The 23,793-nt window shown below is 45.3% G+C and overlaps 1 protein-coding gene across 1 annotated transcript in view; it reads left to right on the top strand.

Moving 5' to 3' along the window:
* KIAA1328 (KIAA1328 ortholog) overlaps positions 1 to 23,793 on the top strand; it is a 260,928-nt gene that overhangs the window by 87,070 nt on the left and 150,065 nt on the right. Inside the window, exon 6 of the mRNA XM_054986693.1 lies at positions 16,860 to 16,987. Within this exon, the coding sequence (XP_054842668.1) occupies positions 16,860 to 16,987 (128 nt within the window). The remainder of the gene's footprint in view (positions 1 to 16,859; positions 16,988 to 23,793) is intronic.

The following is a 23,793-nucleotide window of genomic DNA, read 5'->3' on the forward strand; positions in this document are numbered from 1 at the left end:
GATCATCCTCGTCGCTCTCCTCTGCACCCTCTTGATTTTGATACAACCCAAGACTGAGTTTGCCTTTTTTGCCACTGCATCACACTGACTGCTCATATTTAGTTTACAGTCACTCTCTTACCCCAAGATCTCTTTCGCATGCACTACTGCCCAGAAGTGTATCCCCCATCCAGTATTTGTGCTTCCTATTTTTGTGGCCCAGATGTAATACTGTGCACTTCTATGTTGAATTGCATCCTGTTCACAACCGCTTACTTCTCCAGAGTATTCGGGTCTTGTTGAAGTTTAACTTTATCTCCTTGGGTGTTTGCCACTCCTCCCAATTTGATATCATGAACCAAAGTGGCTTACCTCGTTCTCTCTATTTTATCCTCACAACTCTGTGAAGTGGGTTAGACTGAGAGCGCATGACTGGCCCACGGTGACCCAGCGAGGTTCCATGGTGGAGTGGGGATTCGAACCTAGGTCTCCCAAAGCCTTGACTGACACTAACCACTACACCACATTGGCCCCCAGTTTTTGTTGCCGTCAATGGCCTGCATCTACCTTTTGTTGTTGTATTTCTCTTGCATACCCTGGTCTGCGTTCTGTTCCCTGACTGGATAAGAGGCCACCAGAGATCCTTTCTTCTGCCACTTTGAGCCTTATTGGAGGAAAGCCACGATGAAATGAAATCAACCAACCAATGTATTTGATTTCATATTAATTGGAACGAGCCAGAAAATATTTTGCTTGAACTTCATGAGTGACTCAGGAGCCCCCCGGTTTGTTACTGGGCTCTTTCCCCTTTCCCCCCTTTTCTGCTTCTAGTTTATTTCCTGAATTGTGTTGGCTGCTGTGGCTTGTAGGCAGGTCATCTCTGAAGATGACCCCACCGAGAACGAGAAGATGGGCAAACATGCTTGGAAGAGAGGATTTCTTCCCTGTTTCTCAGGAGCAGATTCTGATTATCATAGCTTAGAAGAGGCCTCTGTGGTCGTAAATTGCATCTAACTCATCCCTTGCAAACGTCTATCAAGGCTCTGCTTAAAAGTTCCTGCAAGAAATTGATTCTGTGTTAGGGAATAAAAGCAGCTGCCCACTGAAGTGAGAGAGACTCTGCTTTCCTTTCAATCTTATTTCTCTCTGTGGCCCACACAGAAAGATTTATGTACATAAATTCATTGCAGCTTTCAAGTCGGAAGCCACAAAACCAGAGCCAGTGGAACTGAACGGGGCAGATATCTAAAAGGGGCAGGAGCACATCCGGGACCCATGCTGTGGACGAATGGGCTGTTCCCACAAGGGGGAGAGCATGGAACTGATGTTGCCTTTTCGACTCAGGGCTCGGGGGAGAGCCCAAAACTCTTGCAACAGCTTCTCCCCTTTGCCCTCCTTATCCGCTAACTCAACCCCCAGCCCCCACCCCACTGTCCGCACTGCCCCGTCACTCGCTCAGTGGTCAAGTGCCTGCTCTGCCTGCAGAGGTGCCTGCTTCTGTCCCTGGCGCCTCTGAGGAATAGGAAAGATCTTTTCCGCCTTCAACTCTGGAGAGCCACCATCTGTCAGAGCAGCCATTGCTGGGCTAGATATGGACTAGTCGCCTGGCTCAGCAGGAGGCAGCTTCAGTTTTATGAGCACAAATCTCCAACTTGGCTCTTAGCCGGAGGGAGCCGTACTTGGAGGTAGATAACCTGCCGTGCATGGGGAACGTTCGTTCTGGGCATCCCTTTTCAATGGATCTTTTGCAGCAGAGTTTTGAAAGGCATTTTGATGACATGGAAAATAAAAGATCTCTGTATAGGGAAGCTTCCTAGGCTTATATGGGATTGCGGTAAGCTTTGCACATTGGGAAGATAGGAACATCGCTTGGCCCCTACTGCCAGTCCAGTAGAACCACCGTCTCTCTGTTCCTTAAGTGAGAAACGATCCCAAGTAGTTGATTGCTCATCCTTATGGGTGAATAGCTTTAATGCAACCCGGAGAAATCATTATCTGTTGAGCGTTCCTGGAGATAAATGCATGAGTTCAGAAATACGTCGGTCTGTTTTATCCCAGCTACAATTGTGCTATGAGCCAACATGGCTATTCGTCTTGATAGGCTCGGCTTTCTCTCGGATTGGAAAAAAAGTAGGTGCCTTGATTTTATGGCTGCAGAAATAGGCGTGAAAGAATGCAGGCTGTCTGGTTGGATTCCCAGAAAAGGAGTGAATTGAAGCAGGACTTGAAGTAGTCAGAGGTTGAGACTTCAGCGCTCCGTGGTCCTTATTGTCTCCTTCCAGCAAGAAGAATGCCAAGCCGGTGGCGAGTAGAGTTTTCGCATGTTACCAGTTGCCCGTGGCATGTGCTGCCATATCCGGTGCTTTTGTAGTACTTGTTGTCTCCTATGGAAATGCCAGCCTAGCACATTGCTGACGGTGCTGACTGCTCCCTCCCTCTCCCTTTAAATCTTTTACGGCCAAAGGATAAACGTGCTTTCCTGGCTTTTCAAATCTCACGTGTGCAAATACCTTCTCCATTTTTTTGCCTCCATGAATTGCGGTGCTTTAAATGCTTAGTCCATGTACTGAATGTATTTGCATGGAGGACTACTTTCAATTCCGCTAGTGCAGGGAAGCCCACCTGTAGCACGTTCTACGGGGTGGTTTGCCATTGCCTTCCCCAGTCATCTACACTTTACCCCCAGGAAACTGGGTGCTCATTTTACCGACCTCGGAAGGATGGAAGGCTGAGTCAACCTTGAGCCGGTACTTGAACCCAGCTTCCGCCAGGATCGAACTCAGGTCGTGAGCAGAGCTTGGGCTGCAGTACTGCCGCTTGCCACTCTGCGCCACGGGGCTCTTATGTTCTACAAATGTTGCCTGAAATCATCCTGGTGGAGAAGACCCTGAGGTGGTTGGTGACTCCTTCAAATGATGCTCTCCTGAGAAGGACCAGGCCGTTCTCTCCCGCTGGGAAGAAATTCTCTTGTTATAGGTCTCCGGTGAAAGCAGTACTCAAGGAGGAATGCAGCACCTTCTCAGAATCACTGTCATTGCGTGTGCCGTTGGGGATGAAGCTCAGCCGGCAAGGAAATTCGGCATGTTTGTGGCCCAGATGTGAAGTGGCTGGTGCAGAGGTTGTGTATGACCGTAGACTTCGCACTGGTGCCTTGGGCTTGCCAACTAATCTTGTGCTGCTCTGGAAAGTGGCCCTTCAGGACATGCCCCTGGGTACTTTTCAGAAGCCTGCTGCAAAGGGCCTTCAGAATCCGTGGGCTGATGTGCGATCTCATGTCGCGGCCACTAAGGGGAGCCTGTGGTCCGTTTTTCATTTCCATGGCACTGACCACTGCCTTTGTCAGCTTTGGGGATGCACATATGGTAGAATATTATCATTTTATGGTTGCCATTATGAGCAATTGGATAGGAAATGACAGCTAAATTAAGCGGCCTTCTCTATTTGTTTGAATCTTGCAATTTAAAGAGGTAAAAGGGAGAAAAATACTCATCTATTATCTTTGTTTGAAGGTTTTAGTCCCTCCTTTCAGTTTTTCTCCCTCCCTCCCCACTTTAGCTGTAGCTCAAGTTGGGTTTACTTCCTGTTGCAAATGGAACGTGTTTTCTTCCACATATTTTTAGAAAAGCCTGTGTCCTGTTGAATGGCTTTGGCTCTCCCTTTCTGGGCTTTGCTCCGTGGTTTAATGATGGGCATATACATTGGCGATAACACTTCCTGGCTGCTTCCCACTGCAGGAAACACAATCGCATGAGGGCATGCCTAAGGAAATTTGTATACTCCAATAGGGGTTTCGGCTGAAGCATCCTTAATGGGCCCAGGTGCTCTTCCTGTTCTCAGTGCCTTGGGCAGTGTCTAGCGGATCTTGACTGCTGCAGTATTTAAACAAGAGCAACAATTTCCCAATGACGTGTGATGTTAATTCTCGGGCAGGGTGCCATTTTTATTTACGTCATTTATAGTCCGCCTTTCTCACTGAGACTCAAGGCGGATTAACACAGTATGAGGTTAATACGATCAGTATCAAGTAAGTACATTTCAGTACAGTGCCATAAGGTAAACACATACAAGTTTAAAGGCGTAGCATTAGCAGGGATCCAAGACATAGTAGAGATACTGAAGCAAAACATAATCAATTCTAGGACTTTTTTGATTTTGGTCACCTATCAGCTTCAGACTATTCACGTTGCACATCACATTACAGGCAGGCATGGTTTTACATTCTCTTTTAGGTCTGAATGGGCATCACATCTCATTTAGAGAGCACAGTCACTAAAATTGTTTCCACACTGTATAACAGCAAGATAGCAAAGAGCCCAGTAGCACCTTTAAGACTAACCAACTTGATAGTAGCATAAGCTTTCGAGAGCCACAGCTCTCTTCGTCAGATGCAACTTTATTGTAGTATAAGCTTTTGAGAACCGCAGTTGTCTTCGTCAGATGCAACTTTATTGTAGCATAAGCTTTCAAGAACCACAGCTCTCTTCATCAGATGCAACTTTATTGTAGCATAAGCTTTCGCGAACCACAGCTCTCTTCATCAGATGCAACTTTATTGTAGCATAAGCTTTTGAGAACCACAGCTGTCTTTGTCAGATGCAACTTGATAGTAGCATAAGCTTTCGAGAACCACAGCTGTCTTCGTCAGATGCAACTTCATTGTAGTATAAGCTTTCGAGAGCCACAGCTCTCTTCATCAGATGCAGCTTTATTGTAGCATAAGCTTTTGAGAACCACAGCTGTCTTTGTCAGATGCATCTGACGATGCATCTGACAAAGAGAGCTGTGGCTCTCGAAAGCTTATGTTACAATAAAGTTGGTTAGTCTTAAAGGTGCTACTGGACTCTTTACTATTTTTGTGACTACAGACTAACATGGCTAACTCCTCTGGACATATAGCAGCAAGTTAGGTATTGTACTTCTCTGAATGTAGAGAGTCACCCTGTACTCAATAGGTCATCTAGTCCAGATCTGCCTGCATTGACTAGCAGGCCCTGGGGTGCTTTGCCTGTCCAGCTGCCTGAGGCCCTTTGAATTTCAGATGCTGCAGGGGAGCAAATCTGACTGCTTTTGCTTGTCAAGCAGGTGTTGTGTGGCTAAGCCATGGGGCCTCCATCCTCAGTCTTTATCGTAATCCCAGTTAGCAGGCAGTGGTTAGACTGGTCCGTTTTAGGTAGAACTTGATCCTAAGGGATCCAGGTTTTTTCTTGGGATTAAAAGCGACACTTGTATGTGGGAAAGTGCTTTGTTGCTTTCGGGGTGGGAATGCGTGGGGAAATCCGTATTCCTTTTTCTGGATCTAGCCCTTGCCAGCTGACCATATGCTTTTCAGATGTAGAATGTTGCGAGGGAATGTTGTGCTGCCATGTGTTGCGAGGGAGGGGTTGAGATATAGATTAATCTCTTCTGGAATGTAGGTTATTGAATGGGGTGGTGGTGGAGGGAGTTGAGCAAAAATAATGGAAAACTGACTCTTGATGCCCATTTCTAAATTTAGATCATAAATGATGGCTAAGCATGAGGTAAGTGAAAATTTGGGCGTGTGGAACCATAGAAAACAACATTTAATCAGTACCTTATGTGAAACTTTGGAGTTAGAATTTCCCCCATACTACATTTGTGAGTAAGGAGCCCCATGGCGCAGAGTGGTAAGCGGCAGTACTGCAGCCCAAGCTCTGCTCACGACTTGAGTTCAATCCTGGTGGAAGCTGGGTTCAGATAGGCAGCTCAAGGTTGACTCAGCCTTCCATCCTTCCGAGGTGGTAAAATGAGTACCCAGTTTCCTGGGGTTAAAGTGTAGATGTCTGGGGAAGGCAATGGCAAACCACCCCCTTAAAAAGTCTGCCAAGAAAACGTCAGGGTGCGACATCCCCCCATGGGTCAATAATGACTCGGTGCTTGCACACCTTTACCTTTTTAACATTTGTGAGTGTGTTTTCTTTCAAGTTATAGCAGATGAGACATCGGAATGAAATGGAATGGTGGTTGCTAGAACCTCTGAAAGACCTAACACGATGCTAAAAACTACTTTTTAAACAAACTTTTTAAGACATCTCATAATTACCACTTGCTGAGATTTTACGTGTCATCCAGTTTTTTCCCCAAGTGAATGATACTTGGGGCCAGACGTGCCAGTGTCTTTCCTTTAACTGTGTGCTATCTTCTCCCTCTGCCCCTCAACACACAGAGAGAAGACAATATCTCAGTGCTTTAATGTGTAGATCGGATATTGTGCCACTGGTGCCAGATGAGCAAAGAATTTAAGTACTCCCTCCATATCCTGGCATGTTCTGTATTTGTTGTGGCTATTTTTTAAGGTGAGGCTGATTTAACTAGGCATGGTTCAAAATGCTACATTCCAAACTGACCTGTGCCAAATAGTTCCCACCTCCAGTTTGGAGGCAAAATGAGTGATATCAGCAGACTGGAAACTTTCCTGGATGTGATTATTCAACTTTCCTCCACGTCAGGCTTCCCCTGTGCTGGTTTGGAATCTGGTGTTGTGCCCCCCCCCCCAGCATCCCCTTTACATAGTCCATTTACGGATCAGCGTCAGCCAAGGAGGGGGGAGTTATTGCAATACACGACTCCCTCCCTCTCTCATGTCAGGTGCCTCTCCCAATAGTTCCTTGGGATTGGCCTGGCTCTTCCCCTTTGCCTTTCCTTGGGCTGGCCTAATACAGGATTGAGGGTGGGCTGACCCTTGGCTCCCCCAATGCCCTCTCTTCAGAGGCAGGCCCATGGTGAGTGAAGGGAAGCTGGGCCAATGGTCTCCCTGGTTGGGCTTTCCCCTCTCCTGCTCTGCCCTCCTTAGAGGTTTTAAGAGGCTGTTCTGCCTGTCTCTCTAGCCCCCAGGAGGCCCCAGCTGTTGCTGGCCTGGCCTGTTCCCAGGTGCGGTTTGCCACCTGAGCCCTGCCTCCCTACTGCAGTATCTGCTGGGCCAGACACCTGACGAGACACCTGACGTGTGGAGGACACTTGTCAGTCTCCCGCAAGTTTCCATGGGAAATGTAGTGAGAAAGAATCTCTGACAGGGAGAAGAGAAGAAGGAGAATCCCCCCTCTCCCTGGCAGAGGTTCTTTATCTAGGCGTCTCATCTAGTCTGCTCAGCTCTCTCTTGCCACTGCCAGTGTGCTCGGCTCCCGAGTGCATTTAGGGGAGCAAGGGGAGCACTCCCTCTTGCTGCCGCCTGTGTGTCCTCCTTTCCTCAGAGGAGAAGGACCCTTCACGGTAAGTGTCCAAAGGTCCATTCTCCCCGACAGAGGTCCTTTCTCACTACATTTCCCGTGGAAACTTGTGGGAAACTGACGAGTGTCTTCCACGTGTCAAATGTCTCGTCTGTTTTGGCTTTGAGGCTGCTGCTGGTGCACCCCTGGGCATGGCTTCTGCTTTGCTCCTTTCCCCACAGCCCTTGGCAGAGTTGCCTGCCTCAGTGGTGCCTGGGTGAGGCTGCCCCCTGCCGGAGGCTCCCTGGAGGAGATGAGTGCGGAGGTGAGGACACCACCCCAGACACTCCAGGTGGCCCCATTGAATGGGAAACCGCATAGTGAATCGGTCTTGCGATGCAGTTTGCTGCAGTGTAAGTAAACATCGCTTTATGGCTTGCTGAAACTAGTCAGTTTTAGCTGTTGCTCCTGGGGGAAATTGAGGGTTTGTGAGTGAGCAGGGGTTTTTTTTGGGGAAAAGAGGTGGCGGAGCTCTCAAGAGGGAAATGAGGAAGAAACACACGGGATTCCTTGAAATAATATTATTTTCAAGCACTATCGCTGAGTATTTTCAAGAGGTGCCGGAGCTCCATTCCACCGCATTCCCTCTGAAAAAAAGGCCTGCAAGTGAGTAAAGTGACGGAGAAGCTAGCACTCTTGCGAGCCTGAAAGGGCCCGAAATGGGAGGACCTTTTTTGTCACTGCTGATCATGACAACCTATAAGCATCTCCGATCAAGAGTGCACTTTGGGAACCAGCCACAGTTTAAAAAATAAACTTGCAAAACGAATTCAGTTGGATCTGAAATGGAAGACGATGCAGTGACTAATGTGAAATTCTCTTCGATTAGTGGCTTTGGCAGCAATCTCGGCAATTTTGTAGTTCTCTGCTGCCCTTTGTGCGCCAGGACTTCAGCTCTGTTCTTTTCAAAAAGCTTCTCGCCAGACCTAGAATTCAAGTAGCTGAAGGAACAAGGGCATGTAAATCGTCCTGCAGTAATTCGTGAAATTTCCATCTTGTTTGTAAGGATAAATCATATCGGCAGTTTGGACCGATAAAAGGAGCTTAGCGCTTTTCGTTGTGTTTAAAATCAGTTAGCAACTCGTGTGCAGGTGGCATGGGTGGAGATGGAAGGATTATTTTCCCAAACAACTCATTCGACTGATTAGGACTCTGCATCTTTTAAGTTCCTCTGGCCTTATTGGTGCCAGATGCGAACAGAAAAGATTTGAATTCGATATCCAGGCTGTGCGGGTTGAGACCTGGGAATCTTTCCCCTTTGTTTGGCACGCTGGCGCCTTTTTCCTTTAAGGCAGGCAACCTCGACTTTGCTCATTTGTATGCACAATGTGCCACCCCCAGCTCCCTTCCAAGTGTAATCAAGTCATGAACTAATTATGATACCATATTCCCAAAGAATGTAAGTTTAATTTCCTTTCAAACACAATGGGAAATATATTAGCCATTCCTAGATGGGAAAGCATTTCTGTTCAAGAATAGGATGGCAACTTTTGGAAAAAGGAGCAAGTGGCTTAACTTTTAGAATAGCGGTGAACTTTCTTTCCCGGGTTTAATATACTGGGACTTTTGCTATTAGTAAACTATTCAAAACTGCCTGTTTTTTGTTGTACAGAAATTCAGCTGTGTGTTACTCTACCATCCTCGTCACATTTTTTGTGCATCTTCACAGGCTGATTTCACAAACTTTGTGAGTCTCTAGAGGGCGTCGTCTTTCCTTGAGTTCACAGCTTCAGCGGACTCTGCTCTTTTATTAAAGGAGGGCCACGCGAGAAGGTCCCCCCCCGCAGGTTCTGAGCTTGCTTGAGCTTAAATAGTCCATGTAAGCTCACTTATATTGGAACCCGAGAAGTAAAGTTGTTCATAAGACATTTTATTACCTTCTGTCTTTTTGCCGCACCTTCAAATTTTCGGTAATAAACCTGCTGGGAAGTTGGTAGGCTTTATGCTTTCTCAGGGCAATAATGCGGACAAGCAGACGTGTCTCTCTGTTAGAATCCGCACGTAGTGCTCATGCGTCACGGGATGCTTTGCGCTAGATCATTTTGGTTCTCGTATTTGTCTTGAGGGACTCGTGCATTTTTAAAATTTGCTTGTCTCTTGTTTCACAGTGTGGAATATATTTCTGAGTTTATTCATAATTAGGAAAGCTGCCGTGTTTTTACCTTGGTGAGCGTATGGCCTCGTTGTTTAAAAACAACAACACAGACCCTCCTCCTAAATTTTCAGGTGTATTTTTTTGTGGTGCTTACCTTGTGGTGGTGGAGAGTGCAGTCCAGCTGTAGGTGACCTCGTTGGGATTTTCAAGGCAAGAGACTGACAGTGAAATCCTAAACAGAGTTACCCCAGTCTAAGCCCATTGAAATCAGTGGGCTTAGACTGGAGTAACTCTGCTTAGGATTGCACTGGAAGAGTCTCTCCACACAAGGTATCTTACACAGTGATGCTCAAGTGACATACATTCTGTGTGGTCTTTTATTCAAGTGTATGAAATGCACTTGAATACACATGCAGTGCTCGTGCTACAGTGCATTATGCTACAATCAACTTGCATCTGACGAAGAGAGCTGTGGCTCTGGAATGCTTATGCTACTATAAAGTTGGTTAGTCTTAAAGGTGCTACTGAACTCTTTACTATTTTGTCGCTACATGGTCACCAGAGTTCTTCCAAAAAGCCCCAAAAAGAGAAAACAAAAGAGGATGAAGATCACTTTTGTACATGGCTCTTCCTCTCTCTGTTTTAGCCGCACAGCAACCCTGAGATAGAGCGGCTGAAGGTCACTCACTGGGTTTTGTGGTGGAGTGGGGATTTGAATCTGGACCTCCCCATTCCTCGTCTGATTAGAGAGAGAGAAAATTTCTGGAAATTTTGAAGCTCTGAAAAAACAACCCTGGTTTTGTGGGGAAAAACCCAGAAATTTAGAGAAAAATTGAAATGTATGTAATGCTTCCATACCAAACTTAAATCTGTTTTCTTGTTTCAACAGTATTAAATACAGCATTTCTAACCGAGCTTATAAAATTGTACTACTTGGAATATTTATGGAATTTAGAACTGTTTTCTACAAGCAGAATTCCAAATATACCCAATACTAGAGAGAGAACGTCACACTGTCTCGACACATGTATCTTAGTTTTTCCCCCATTTAAGATGATGAAAGTAGAAAGCATACATTTTGTAGTAAAAGAGTGCATTATTTGTACAGAAATAAGTCTAATACACTCTCAATAGGCCAAGTAGCTTATTTAGCTATCAAGCAAAACATAGAAAACAATAAATCCTTCAATAGTGTCTTTTCATCCTTGGAAAATAACATTATTTCTGCATTTTTTAATTTAGTGTGTTCTTACATGTCTCTAAGTTGGACACTATAACTACTCCACACTATTGGTTCACTACCAGCAATCTGAGTAGACGGTATTGGACCAGATACGGCAGCTTCTTGTGTTCACATGGGACCCTAAAAAGCCACCTCTGTTAATACTTGATCGTTTTGAACCTGGGAGATACCTCCTGCCCTAAACCACCTAGGAATTGTTTTACGACAACCCCATATATTTAAATTGTTCTGTTTCTGCTTAGGACAACCCCTCATTCCTAATAAATAACTGTGAAAGAGCAGCAAAAAGAAAGTATGGAGTAGAGCAGGCAAATGTACCCGTGTGTGTTAAGTTGACATCCAGTTGCAGCTGGCTTATGGTGACCCCATGGTGTTTTCAAAGCAAACGTTAATGTTATATATATATTGAAATGTTTTAACCACCTTTCCTTAGGGTTCAAGGCAGCTTTCAATGTATTTACAGTTGAAAGCGAAATAAAATTACCCCCAAATTCTTGCCTCCCCCCCTTCATCATTTCCTGACTCTGCATAGCAACCCTGGATTTCCTTGCCGGTCACCCATTCAAGCACTAACCCTGTTTAGTTTCCGAGATCTGACGAGATCGGGCTTGTCTTGGCCATCCAGGTAAGGCTAAATGTCCCTTTCTCGCTCTAATCATTTTGATAATTAGGGGTCTGTGTAATTTCTCCTTTGTTGTTGTGAAACCACGAAACCAGTTGGTTGCCCCTTGTTCTGTTGAGAAAGAGCCCCTTAGCTAAACAAGCCAGGTGAGTTCCGTTGTGGGATTCCTCTGTGGAAGGAGGGCTGTCAAACGTGAGCGGAGGAGCCTCAAAGTCTGGGAATGATGGGATGGCCCACTATTTACATTCTGCCTTGTAACTTGGGATTTTAATGAATTTGCCCATGTTTTGTCTTCAAATGCTGACATTTAACTCTTGGGCTGTATAAATGAATGGGCTTTTTCAAGACTAAAATTCATGCCCTGCGTCCAGGCTAATCTGTTCGCCTACTATAAACATTACTGCCGGCGGTTACAGCTGGCGTAAAAAATTCCTTTTATATACATCATCACTGGCAAAGACTCCAGAGACCACCACAAATCATTTCAAGTTTTTTTTTTCTCGGTTTGTGCACCGGCAAAATGCACCAAGCTGTAAAACAGCCCCAAACCCCACGTCTGTTGGCTCCGGAACGCAATTGGCTTATTAAAACTGTTGCTTCGGCTGTCCTCCTTGTTTCAGGGCACAAAGTGAATGCTTTGCAGACAGCTCGTGTTCTTTGGCCTTAATTTGCAGTTGTCCCCAGTTTTGCCATCTGTGTCCCTCCTGGGATCAAAGAGAAAACCCCTTGGGGGGGTTTCTTGTAACACATGGCTTAGGATGAATCAAGCTGCCAACGCCTATAGCAATATTCTCTGCTTGGGGGAGGGGGCCGATTCAAGATGGCATTTGCAGAAACCAGAGTGCTTGTGCACAAATTGGAAATCAGCAATATAGAAATCTATCGAGTGAGATAGCGGGGTATATGATAGTGGGGTGGGGGTTGGGGCTCTCAGTAACCATACAGCTCAGGTGGTTTGGTAGGCTTGGATAAGCAGCGGCCAACAGAGGAGGTGTCAATGCATGGAGACGTGTGTGAGTGAGATAGTCTTTGAGTAGGAAAATAGTAAAGAGACCAGTAGCACCTTTAAGACTAACCAACTTAATTGTAGCATAAGCTTTCGAGAACCACAGCTCTCTTCTGACTATGCATCTGATGAAGAGAGCTGTGGCTCTTGAAAGCTTATGCTACAGTAAAGTTGATTAGTCTTAAAGGTGCTACTGACTAACACAGCTAACTCCTCTGGATCTTTGAGTAGGAAGGATCCTTATAGGATGTCTAGTCCACCCCCTTGCTAAATGCAGGGAATTCAAAGCTAGAGCATCCCTTACTAATGGGGGTTCAGTATCTGTTTGTAATTTTTGAACGTCAAAGAGCCCATCTTCCCCTTTACCCGGCGGTAATTCGTTTCGCTGCCGGACATTTGTCACCAATAGGACGTTTCTCCTAATCTTCATCTGAAATTTTACCCTCCTGTAGTCCATTAGACCCTCCGAGGTGTTGACAGAGCATATGTACAATAATGGTGAAATATAATTCATTAGAAGGAAAGATGCTGACCTCACATTCCTTTCTAAGGCTGATTCTGCACACGTTGGATAATGCACTTTCAATGCACATTATCAATTGTTTAAGGTGGATTTTTTGTTCCGCACACAAAAAAATCTGTTCCAAATGATCTATAAAGAGGATTGGAAGTGCATTATCCAATGTGTGCGGAATCACTCTAACTATCCCTTACTGCCCTCTGCAGGGTCTTCTTCTCTTCCTGTTTGTACACCAGACATTGCTGTCTCCAACATGGGGCAGCAGAGAACAAATCTTTGCCCCCTCCGTGTAACTACCCATCAGACATTTGTGGAATACTTGTCTTGCCCCACAGTCTTCTCCTTTCCGTGATTGACATAGCCTGTTCCTTCAGTTGTGCGTTTGTGTGTAAATTACAGTGAAATCCAAAATAGTAAAGAGGCCAGTAGCACTTTTAAGACTAACTATATTGTAGCGTAAGCTTTTGAGAACCACAGCTCTCTTCGTCAGATGCATGGAGGGTATGAAGAATCTGGCCAGTGAAATCCTGAGCAGAGTTACTCCATTCTACGCCCAGGGTCTTAGACTGCAGTAACTCTGCTTAGAATTTCACTGATAGTGTCGTGGTCCACTGGGTCTTATAGGATACATAAGTCTGTCCTTCAAATCTTGAGCAAGGTTTGAGTCCAGTAGCACTTTCAGATTTTGGTGTGCTCCACATTTTTTTAAAAAAGTAGGGGAGAGAATGTGTGTGTATCATGCCATCAAGTCACAGCCGACTTACGAGGTTTTTAAGGCAAGAGACAAAGAGAGGTGGTTGGCCATTGCCTGCCTCTGTTTGGCAACCCTGGACTTCCTTGATGGCGTCCCAGTCGAGCACTAACCAGATCTGACTCTGCTTGGCTTCCGAGAGCTGGGCTGAGCAGCTCAGAACAGGATTGATAATAGGAAAAAAGAAAGCAGCGACTTGACTTTATAGAACTGTGATTGGCGCAAAACAACCCCAAACCCAGCCTTCAAAACTTCAACACAAATATGCCCAGAATTAGCCATTCGGTTACAGCACATCTACGCTGACTTGTAGTCAGAAGGAGGGACGTGCTCGCTTCCCTTACTTAATTGCGACAACTTGTTGTTAAAGCTTTCCTTTGGAGGAATCTCTTTGGACAGCTAGCCCTCATCTTGTCTGCATGCATAATTAAAAGCTCCAAAGGGGGAGAGGCACAGGCGCGGGCTGGGGGGATGGCGAGTAAATGGTTTACCATGTTAAATGAGCAAGGGAGGGAATTACGCAGTGACAGGTGAAGAGCCGATTTATCTCCTTCCGGAATTTCAATGCTGCAAGCAAAGCAGGGCGCTTTTGCTAATATCCTTGCAAATGCCACAGTTTGCTGCGCCTCTAGATCACTGTCCAAAACGTGTCGTCAGTCTCCAGAAGGCCTGCCAAGCTGTGTCTGCACTTGAGCTATTGGGGGGCTTGCGGAAGGCTTTGCTTATGGGAATGTAGTCAGGCAAATTGATGACCGGGCAGGCCGCTTATGAATAAATCATCCGCATTTAGGTTGGTTGAATCTTTGTGTTCGGTCCACTCTGGTTTTTAGCACCATGTCTTGTTTTGTTTCTACTCTCTATGCTTAGCCGGTAGCGTTTGCCTGTTCTTTCTCAAGCACATTAATACAGAGGGAATGGTAGGATCCTCCGTTCGTGAGGACTGGGTGATTGAACAGCACGGGTGAGGAACACGGCCATCAGTGGAGATTTCATCAATGATTTTTCAGTTATATGTTCACATGTGCAAGAGTCATGCTTCTATCTTGGGAATTTCCACAAGAACAAGTCATATCAGACTTACTTTATGTCCTTTTTTGAGAGAGTTACTACTTTGGTGGATGAGAGGAATGCTGTAGACATAGTTTATCTTGATTTTCGTAAGGCTTTTGATAAGGTTCCACACAATATCCTCGTGGACAAGTTGGTAAGATGTGGTTTGAATCCTATTACTGTTAGGTGGATCTGTAACTGGTTGACAGATCTCACCCAAAGAGTGCTAGTTAATGGTTCCTCATCCTCTTGGAGAAGAGTGACGAGTGGAGTGCCTCGGGGATCGGTCCTGAGGCCTGTTCTGTTAAACATCTTTATAAATGAATTGGATGAAGGAATAGAGGGGATGCTCATTAAACTTGCAGGTGATACTAAATTGGGAGGGGTAGCAAATACGGTAGAAGACAGAGTAAGGAGACAGGATAACCTTGACAGGTTGGAAAACTGGGCTAAAACAAATAAAATGAATTTCAACAGCGATAAGTGCAAAGTTCTGCATTTAGGAAGGAAAAATCAAAGGCATGCTTATAGGATGGGGGAGACTTGTCTTGGCAGTAGTATGTGGGGAAATGGATCTAGGGGTCTTAGTAGACCATACACTGAACATGAATCAGCAGTGTGATACAATAGCTAAAAAAGCAAAAGCAATTTGGGGCTGTATCAACTGAAGCGTAGTGTCCTTATCACAGGAAGTGATGGTCTTGCTCTACTCTGCTCTGGTTAGGCCTCACCTAGAGTATTGTGTTCAGTTTTGGGCTCCATAATTTAAGAAGGATAAAGACAAGCTGGAACGTGTCCAGAGGAGGGCAGCGAAGATGGTGAGGGGTCTGGAAACCAAGGTCCTATGAGGAAAGGTTGAAGGAGCTCAGTATATTTAGCTTGGAGAGGAGACGACTGAGATGTGACATGATAACCATCTTCAAATGCTGGAAGGGCTGTCACATTGAGGATGGAGCAGAGTTGTTTTTTGTTGCCCCAGAGGGTTGGATCAGAAATATTGGATTAGAATTAAAGCAAAAGAGTTTTCAGCTAAACATTAGGAAGAACTTCCTGACAGAGCGGTTCCTCAGTGGAACAGGCTTCCTCAGAAGAAGGGCTCTCCTTCTTTGGAGGTATTTAGGAAGCGGTCGATGGTCACCTGACGGCTCCGATGATTCTTTGACTTAATATGAATGTACCCAGATCGGGAGAGGGAGGGCATGAAGGGGTGAGCTGGTGCTTGGCTCTCACGGCCCTTTCTTATATGCCCTGGGCAATGCCGATCAGGAAAGAATTTTCCTCCAGGTCAGATTGGCCAGGGATCCTGGAGGTTTTTTTGTCTTCCTCTTGGCACAAACACAACAGAACCAGAGGCGGCTCCTGAGACACAATAAACGACAAACCAACAATAAGGAGCCACAATGAAATATATAACAAAGTACAAATCAATTTAGTCGTGTATACTATGTACAATAATAAAGTATGTTCATACAAAAATGACAGTATAATCAAACATTCTTAACAATGTGACTAATTGCTTCACAATAGACCATAAACCCTCAAGGAGTTCCACCAGTGAACAACACTTGTAAATGATTTTTCATGCAGTACATTCCAGGTGCATTCGCCTAGTTCACTGGAGTGTCTAGCCACAGATGGCAAAGCATTGAGGGTCCCTAAGAAAAACTCCGAGTTGGGGTGGGTCGCACTGTGGATGTGATGCACCCTATGGGGAATCCAGTCACACCGGGTTGATGGCTGCACCGCCCTACAAGCGTCCGGATTAAACAGCTTGTTTCAAGATGACCGCTTCCTCAGGGACGGTGTGGAAACGACCCTGGTGCGTGTGTAGTCCCAACTGTCGACGGAGAACCACTCTTTAATGCATAGATTCAGCGCACCAGAAAGGGACAGACCGTTTCTATGAAGTTTGAGCACAAAAAAGTTGAGAGGCAGAATGCTGGGGGTGGTGGTGGAAAGGGGGGGGGGTAGAAGAGCATGCACCACACACTGTTTATTTATTTATTTGTGTTACTTATAGTCCGCCTTTCTCACTGAGACTCAAGGAGGATCACACAGTGAGAGTCAGTACAGTCAGTTTCAAAGAGCGAGACTTATTTATAGGCTTGGATGACCAAAATGAGCAACCCAAACCCATTGAATTTGGAATACAGCCACGGAGGGACTCATCTTTTGCCCCCCGTAACGTGTTCTGTCCAGAGACTTCGAAGGATTCCGCTTTATCCCTCCGGTGGTGTTGTCTTTCTGCATCTTTTTACCCAGAAAGCGAAAGCCGATTTTCACGGAATAAATCGCTGTATATTTGATTTCATTTTTCCCCCTCCCCTCTCTTCCACGAGAAACGCTTTCATCCTTAACTCGCTATCTTACCCCTGCAGCAGCAGTACAGAGAATGCCAGGAACTGTTGAGCCTTTATCAGAAGTATCTCTCCGAGCAGCAAGAAAAGCTAACGCACTCCCTTTCGGAGCTTGAAGCTGCCAAGCAAAAGGCACATCAGGTGAGTGTCTCGTGCACACACAGACACACACGCATACGGACAGACAAAACCGCCATCTGTGGCTTCCTTTGTTATCAGGCATCCTTTTAGAATGGACTCACGGCACCACGCTAAGGCCTGTGACGCACAGTGCTTTGCTAGGGTGGGAGTTTCTCTTCTCATGGATGTTGGGGTGAAAAACTACTGCTTAAAGCAAAGTCTGCATCAGTCATGCAAAGAAGGTTGTCGAGTGTAGCGTGGCGAGCAAACACCAAGAAGCGCTGTTTTATTTTCCTGCGTTCTCCTTGGAGTTTGTGTGGGTGTGTAAAATACAGTTTTAAAAAATTCTGAAAATTAAGAGGAATGAAGTAAAGTGATTTTGGACAGAAGAGTTGGACTTAGTCTAGCACAAGCCGTTGAATTGTTAACTCTCCTTTATTTTAAAAAAAGACAACAACAGGCTTTAGTAGACTCCTGGGCAAGGTTTCTTATGCTCAACCTTGCCTTCGCCAGGCCATGAAGTCACAGTCTCGGTTATTTATGGGCTCTGTGGAGCTCCGAGACCTGAAACAAAGGCCTGCTATGATGCTTTAGAAGGACCGTTTTAGGACTTTGCGTGGTTTGGCCCTAAAATCTGTAGTAACCTGAAAGGGCAAAGTGTGGGACCTTAGAGCCCGAATTACTGTGGTGTGTGCATTTTGTAGGTAATACTCTGCTTCAGGGCTTTTTTTCAGCTGGAACGTGGTGGAACGGAGTTCCAGAACCTCTTGAAAATGGTCACATGGCTGGTGGCCCCGCCCCCTGATCTTCAGACAGAGGGGAGTTTATATCGCCCTCTGCACCGCCGAGTGGCGCGGAGGGCTATCTAAACTCCCCTCTGTCTGGAGATCAAGGGGCGGGGCCACCAGCCATGTGACCATTTTCTTCAAGGGCAACCCACTGAGTTCCACCACCTCTTTTCCCAGAAACAAAGCCCTGCTCTGCTTCATTCATGAATATGGGCTGAGTCACTGGCAGATACATGAAACTTGTGGCTGTGACCTTCTGAAATAACTGGGGCAGGCAGTACACCTTTGAACCTAATGGGCCTTTCCCCATTCTTGGTCAAAACCTCTTCCATGTTTGATGAAATCCAGTTCATCTTCCGTTCTCTGCTCTCAACTTTTAACTACAATCAACTCACCACTTAGGTCAGAAGACTGAATTAATCACGCAAAAGTTCCTTGCGTTCACTCTATAAGTAAGTCGCTCAGTAGCGTCAAAGAGCCATCCACTGGAAGTGCATCCAGTGACTTTTTCAAGATTATTATTGATTTTATAGTTTTGTGATTAATTCGCTGTGCTTTATTAATGTTGCTAGCGGCCCTGAGCCCATTTGTGGGGAGGGTGGGGTATCAGTCAATCAATCAATCAATCAATCAATCAATCAATCAATCAATCAATCAATCAATCAATCAATCAATCAATCAATCAATCAATCAATCAATCCTACTTCAGAGAGCAGTTTTTTAAAATAAGTGCCCAGTTTCACCGTTTCCAAAAACAAGTTCTAGTAACACTGGCGGAGTCCCAGGAACTGTGTGTGTGGTCAAGCCAATGGCGATACAACAACCCGATGGATTTGGGTTTGGGGGGACTATTGCAAAGAAAGCAGTTGGCCAAATGACAGCATCAAGAGCTATGAGCTAAGAGGGAGAACATTTTTAGTCAAAGAAAAACAAGAGACCCAGAAACTTCATGGGTTGCTCCTTAGAAAGCCATTCATTGATTCTCCCATAATTTCCCCTCCCAGCTCTGATTATTTTAGATCCTTGTATTACTTGAAGACTTGCGGCTCAGCCTTTAGAAATGGTCCAGTTAACGTACTGTCTCATGAAGTATTATAGGTTTCTGATCGATGTTCCTGGTATTGTGTAATCCGTCTTGAGTCTCAGTGAGAAAGGCAAACTATATATATATGATAAAATAAATAAATTAAATTAAATATTGCCTCAGTGGCAACATACAATTCTACTGGAAGCTGTTAAACTTTCCTTTTTTGGCTTCTAAGCAATCAAATGATGACCCAAAAACTTTGTAAAAAAGAATGGGGGAAGGGTTAGGCTTGATGAAGGTGTTGGACGGTGGCTTGGTGTCCACTTAAGCATTTCCATGGGCAGAAGGATTCTTGCCCTAAATGTATTGATGAGAACGGTAGCCAGGGAAGCATCCTGTGTTCCTGCTAGTCTAACATTGTTCCCAACCTATCCTCCCTGAAGGTGAGTAATCCTTTTTTGAAAGCCGTTTCAGGGAAATGATGCCTACCGTCTTTTGATGGAGGTGCTGCCATTTATGAAATCGGGTTAGGATTTTGCCTAAAAACGAAAATCCTTCTCTTTTTCTTAAGCCCCAAATTTCAGCCCGCAATGTGAACGGAACATGCATTCTAAGTTTCTGGGAGTTGGCAATGCCTGGATCAAAGGGTAGGGCTGTGCCGAAATTCCCCTGGGCCCGGATCTCTTGTTTGGTGTATCTAGCCTTGACTTGTGCCCCCAAATTTGCTATGGGGGGGCACTGTGGTGATTTAAGACGGAGCCCTTACGGAGTCAATAATCAGTAACTGGAACGTGGCGGTTCCTTTTTTTTGCAAGATAAAGTTAATTCCATTTGAAAAGATACTTAAGGTGACATGAATTGAATTATTCAAACTGGCTTTCTCAGCATTAACTCTAGGTTAATATCTCATGATGCCTCTGGTTTCATTATAGGAGTTTTAAGTACATAACTTTTTATAATAAATTCAATACTGAGGAGCTGGGCTGAAATTGGTTTACTTTCTAGCGAGCCATAAAAAAACAGCATTAATTGTAAAGTGAATATTAAAGTGGTCACTGAAGTTGACTCAGACAGATGCAGCGATAGCCCCTGTGATGAGATATGCGGAGCAATAAGTTTCTGCCCTGACATTAATAGAAAATACCATCTATATTAAAATGCAGTTAAATCGCTCCCGTCAAGAAGGATTTTAGACAGTCTCTCAGCTACTCCCAAATGTACTTTCTTTTTCTGTTTTCCACCCAGCTTTACTCAGATGTAAAGAAAATTGCCCTTGTTCTAGGTAATCAGCTCTGACCTAATTATACAGTCCTTGCTTCGCTGCCATCTCAAACAGTGGAAAGAATCCAATTTCTTTTGGCGAGAAATTGTGGAAACGCTGTGCAACTTGGAGGACCTAGGCTTGTGAGCCCTGTATTGTGGGTAGAACTGGAACACAGAGAAGGTATCCTTGAATCTCGCTCTTGAAAAGAAGGGTGGCTTCCTTAGCCAGGCCGCTCTTTCTCATATTAATCTGTTTGTTTCTGAGCACAGCTGCTGGCTTTTGTTTCTTATTTGTATGAAATCCTTACTGCATCTGCCAATCCCTTGGCTCAAAGATTGTGGGTTGCCTGCAGTGGTTTTCATTCTCTCATGGCAGCCGGTCTTCTGGCTAAACTGGTAGTAGAAAAAAAATGAAGCAGTTCTGTCCTTCCTCTGGCAACAGGTGTAGGAAAGGTGAGCCCTGGTGCTTACTTCATAAATAGATCACCTCCGAGGGGCCAACGGCGGCTGTGCTAAGAGCCAGCCTGCCATCTGGAGGTACGTTACGTGTCCAGTCCCTTGGTTGCAAAAGGCATGCACTTTTCCTCCCAGGTTTGTTTAAAACAATTAATTGTAAATTAACCTTCAAGCTCTTTATCATCATGAATAATAACTTTCATAAATCACATGCTTCCTTGAGTGTGTGCGGCTTGGTGGAGGAAACCATTTCCTCCAAGTCCCATCATAGGAGCAAAGGAAAATAGCAAACAGAATTCTTTGCTGCACCTGATGAAGAGAGCTGTGGTTCTCGAAAGCTTATGCCACAGTAAAGTTAATTAGTCTTTAAGTTGCTACTGGACTCTTTTCTAGAATTGTTTGGGTGCAAGAATATGCTTCTTAAGAAGGTACTTTTCATGAAGATCTGTCTTTCCTGGCTTTAGGGTCTTTGAACTGTTCTGTGTAGGCCTTTCATAAGCAGAGGACCCTAATTAGACCCTTGGATCCAGTAACACTCTTTGTAAACCGCTCTGAGTGGATATTAAGTTGTCCTGAAGGGCGGTATATAAATAGAACGTTGTTAATATTATAGTAGTTATTGGGTTTGATCCTTCAGGTCCTTTCTGCTCGCAGGGGTGCTTTCTTCTGATAAGAGCTTTTTCCTAATCCAAGACGCATAGCCATGTTAGTCTGTAGCAGTAGCAAAGAGCAAGAGTCCAATTGCACCTATAAGACTAACAAAATTTGTGAGTCACAGTTCACTTTTGTTAGTCCTATAGGTGCTACTGGACTCTTGCTCTTTTCTATTCCTAATGCAAGATGCTCTTCCAAACATTTTGGACTGGCTTCTGTGGGATGAAAACACTTCAGCTAGTGAAACGGTTCAGCAGCATCCAGCCTTCTGTGTTTGAGACTACTTTGTTACCAAGCTATGCCTAACCCTTTATCTTGCGTGCGTCTGTCTTCCTGACTTCTGGATTGGATGAAATTTTCCTTACGGTAATCCCCTTTTGATCTCTGATGAAACATGGTTAAAGATGAAGTGAGTGTGGCTTTTCTTTTTGGCGTTCTGTTTGCTGCCATCAAGGAATGTTGTTAATGGTTCTGATGTGGGAAATAAAAACAACAACAGCAACAACATTCGATTGATATACCGCTGAGAGAGCTGCAAGAAGCTGTGACTGATCCAAGATCATCCAGCTGGCTTCAAGCGGAGGAGTGGGGAATCAAACCTGGCTCTCCAGATTAGAGTCCTGCCGTTCTTAACCACTATACCAAACTGGCTCTCAGAAAGAGAGTACTGGACCATCTCTTGCACTTTGGAGGGACCACATGAGGCCACCATCTCACTGTAACTAGGTCTGGATGGGACATGTATGGGCACTTCTGAGGATCCGGAGCCAGTTGACTTGAGTAGCAGCATCTAAACAGAAGTATTAACTGTCTTCTTCGTTTTCTTATGCTGCTTGGAGTGCCACCGTGTTAAACTGATTTTCATGTTCCCTTTCAAGCAAAGCTGGGACGGTAACCGGAAGAACCATACCTGTCCTGCTCTGACTGCTTGACGCGTTTCCATACATGTAATAAAAGTCCTTAAAGGAACGGAAAATAGCTACTGATTTTGCCTTGTACTTCCTGTGACCCTGTCCTGTTTAAACTGCCTAATATAGCCCTCCTCTTATTTATTTGTGTGATGCCATCAGTTGTACGAGTGCCCAAATAACTCAAGTGAAAGATGGGTCTCTGCCCCATGGTGTTTACCGTGATAAATTTCTATGCAGGGGAGAAAGGCCAGAGTAAGAAAGGAAGAATGCAAGCAAAGGCCATTCATTCTCTATCCTTCTGGCAGAGGACAAAAGGGTCAAGCCAAGGAGTTCGTGCTGCGTTGAGGCCTCTGCCCTTCCGTTCCGTGCCGCGTCGCTCGTTTTGTCTCCTTGAAGTTAGTTACAGCAAGAGCGCCTGGTGTTTAAATAGCTGCCATTACTGTCTCAGCCAGTGGCGCCTCAGGGCGGTGGCACTTGCTCATCAACGAGCTGAAATGCTGTAGGATCCTCCGGAGGAGGAAATTTGCCCTGCAAATGCAAGGTAACGGTATGGATTGCGATTCCGCCGGTCTGTATTTATCATAGTTTGCCGTTTTTGCAGCTGCCTCCTCCACCTCCAGCTAATAAGCTTCTGACATCTTACTTCCATCACTGCTGTCTCGGTAGTGTTGTATTTCCATGGCTTTAATAACTCAGTGTAGACTGAAAGGATAATACTGAAGGAATTGACTGAGCTAATTAGACCCTGATTTGTCTTGCTGTCCACAGCCTGACAAACATATTCTTGACATAAATAGGATAAGGCAGTCTGGTTATCCTTTACCGCTAGCCACCTGCAAATCGCTCTCTGGCATGCAAGCGCGGAGGGGAAGGGCAAGAATGTCAAGGGATCGCCAGCGAATCCCAGCTCCTCATATAGCAAGGCACTGGACCCTTGAGCGTATTAGTAAATCCTGCCTGTTGAACCACCTCTTCTCCAAAAGGGAATTTCCTGGCACCTGGAGTATGGACACATGCTTCTTAGAAGTAAGCCATGCGGATGCTGGTGGGGATGGTAGGTACACCTAGGATTGACTTCTAACATATTGTCTCTGTTGATCTCCAGCATAGATTCTGACATTGGGATCCCGTAGTTCCCAGAAACAGAAGTAGGAAGAAAGTGGCCAAAGATGTCGCAAGTACCGTGCGTGCCTCGCTGGCAAAACTCCTCCCTTGGCGGTCTGCCAGTTGGGTCGGGTCAGGTTCAGGTTGTTGCAACAGCACGTGTTTAGCCGTTGCCTCATCTCACTCCTGTCTGCCCATCTTGGACATGAGCGTGAAGAAGCTGAGTTGGGACTCGCCCTTTGCAGTGTTCCCATAATGGACGTGCTGGGCCAGGGGCACTTCTAGTTTGGTGTAGTGGTTAAGAGCGGCAGGACTCTAATCTGGAGAGCCGGGTTTGATTCCCCACTCCTCCACTTGAAGCCAGTTGGGTGACCTTGGGCTAGTCACAGCTCTCTCAGAGCTCTCTCAGCCCCACCCACCTTGCAGGGTGTTTTGTTGTGGGGATAATAATGACATACTTTGTAGACCGCTCTGAGTGGGCATTAAGTTGTCCTGAAGGGCGATATATAAATCAAATATTATTATTACTATTGTCTACATTCCTAGGACTCATGCTGCAGTGGAGCTGATCAGTTACTTGAAGATAGAAGATTGTCCCCCTTCTCTTGCTCTGTCTTTGTCTCC

This window comes from Eublepharis macularius, chromosome 8 (assembly GCF_028583425.1).
Source record: "Eublepharis macularius isolate TG4126 chromosome 8, MPM_Emac_v1.0, whole genome shotgun sequence".
NCBI lineage: Eukaryota > Metazoa > Chordata > Lepidosauria > Squamata > Eublepharidae > Eublepharis > Eublepharis macularius.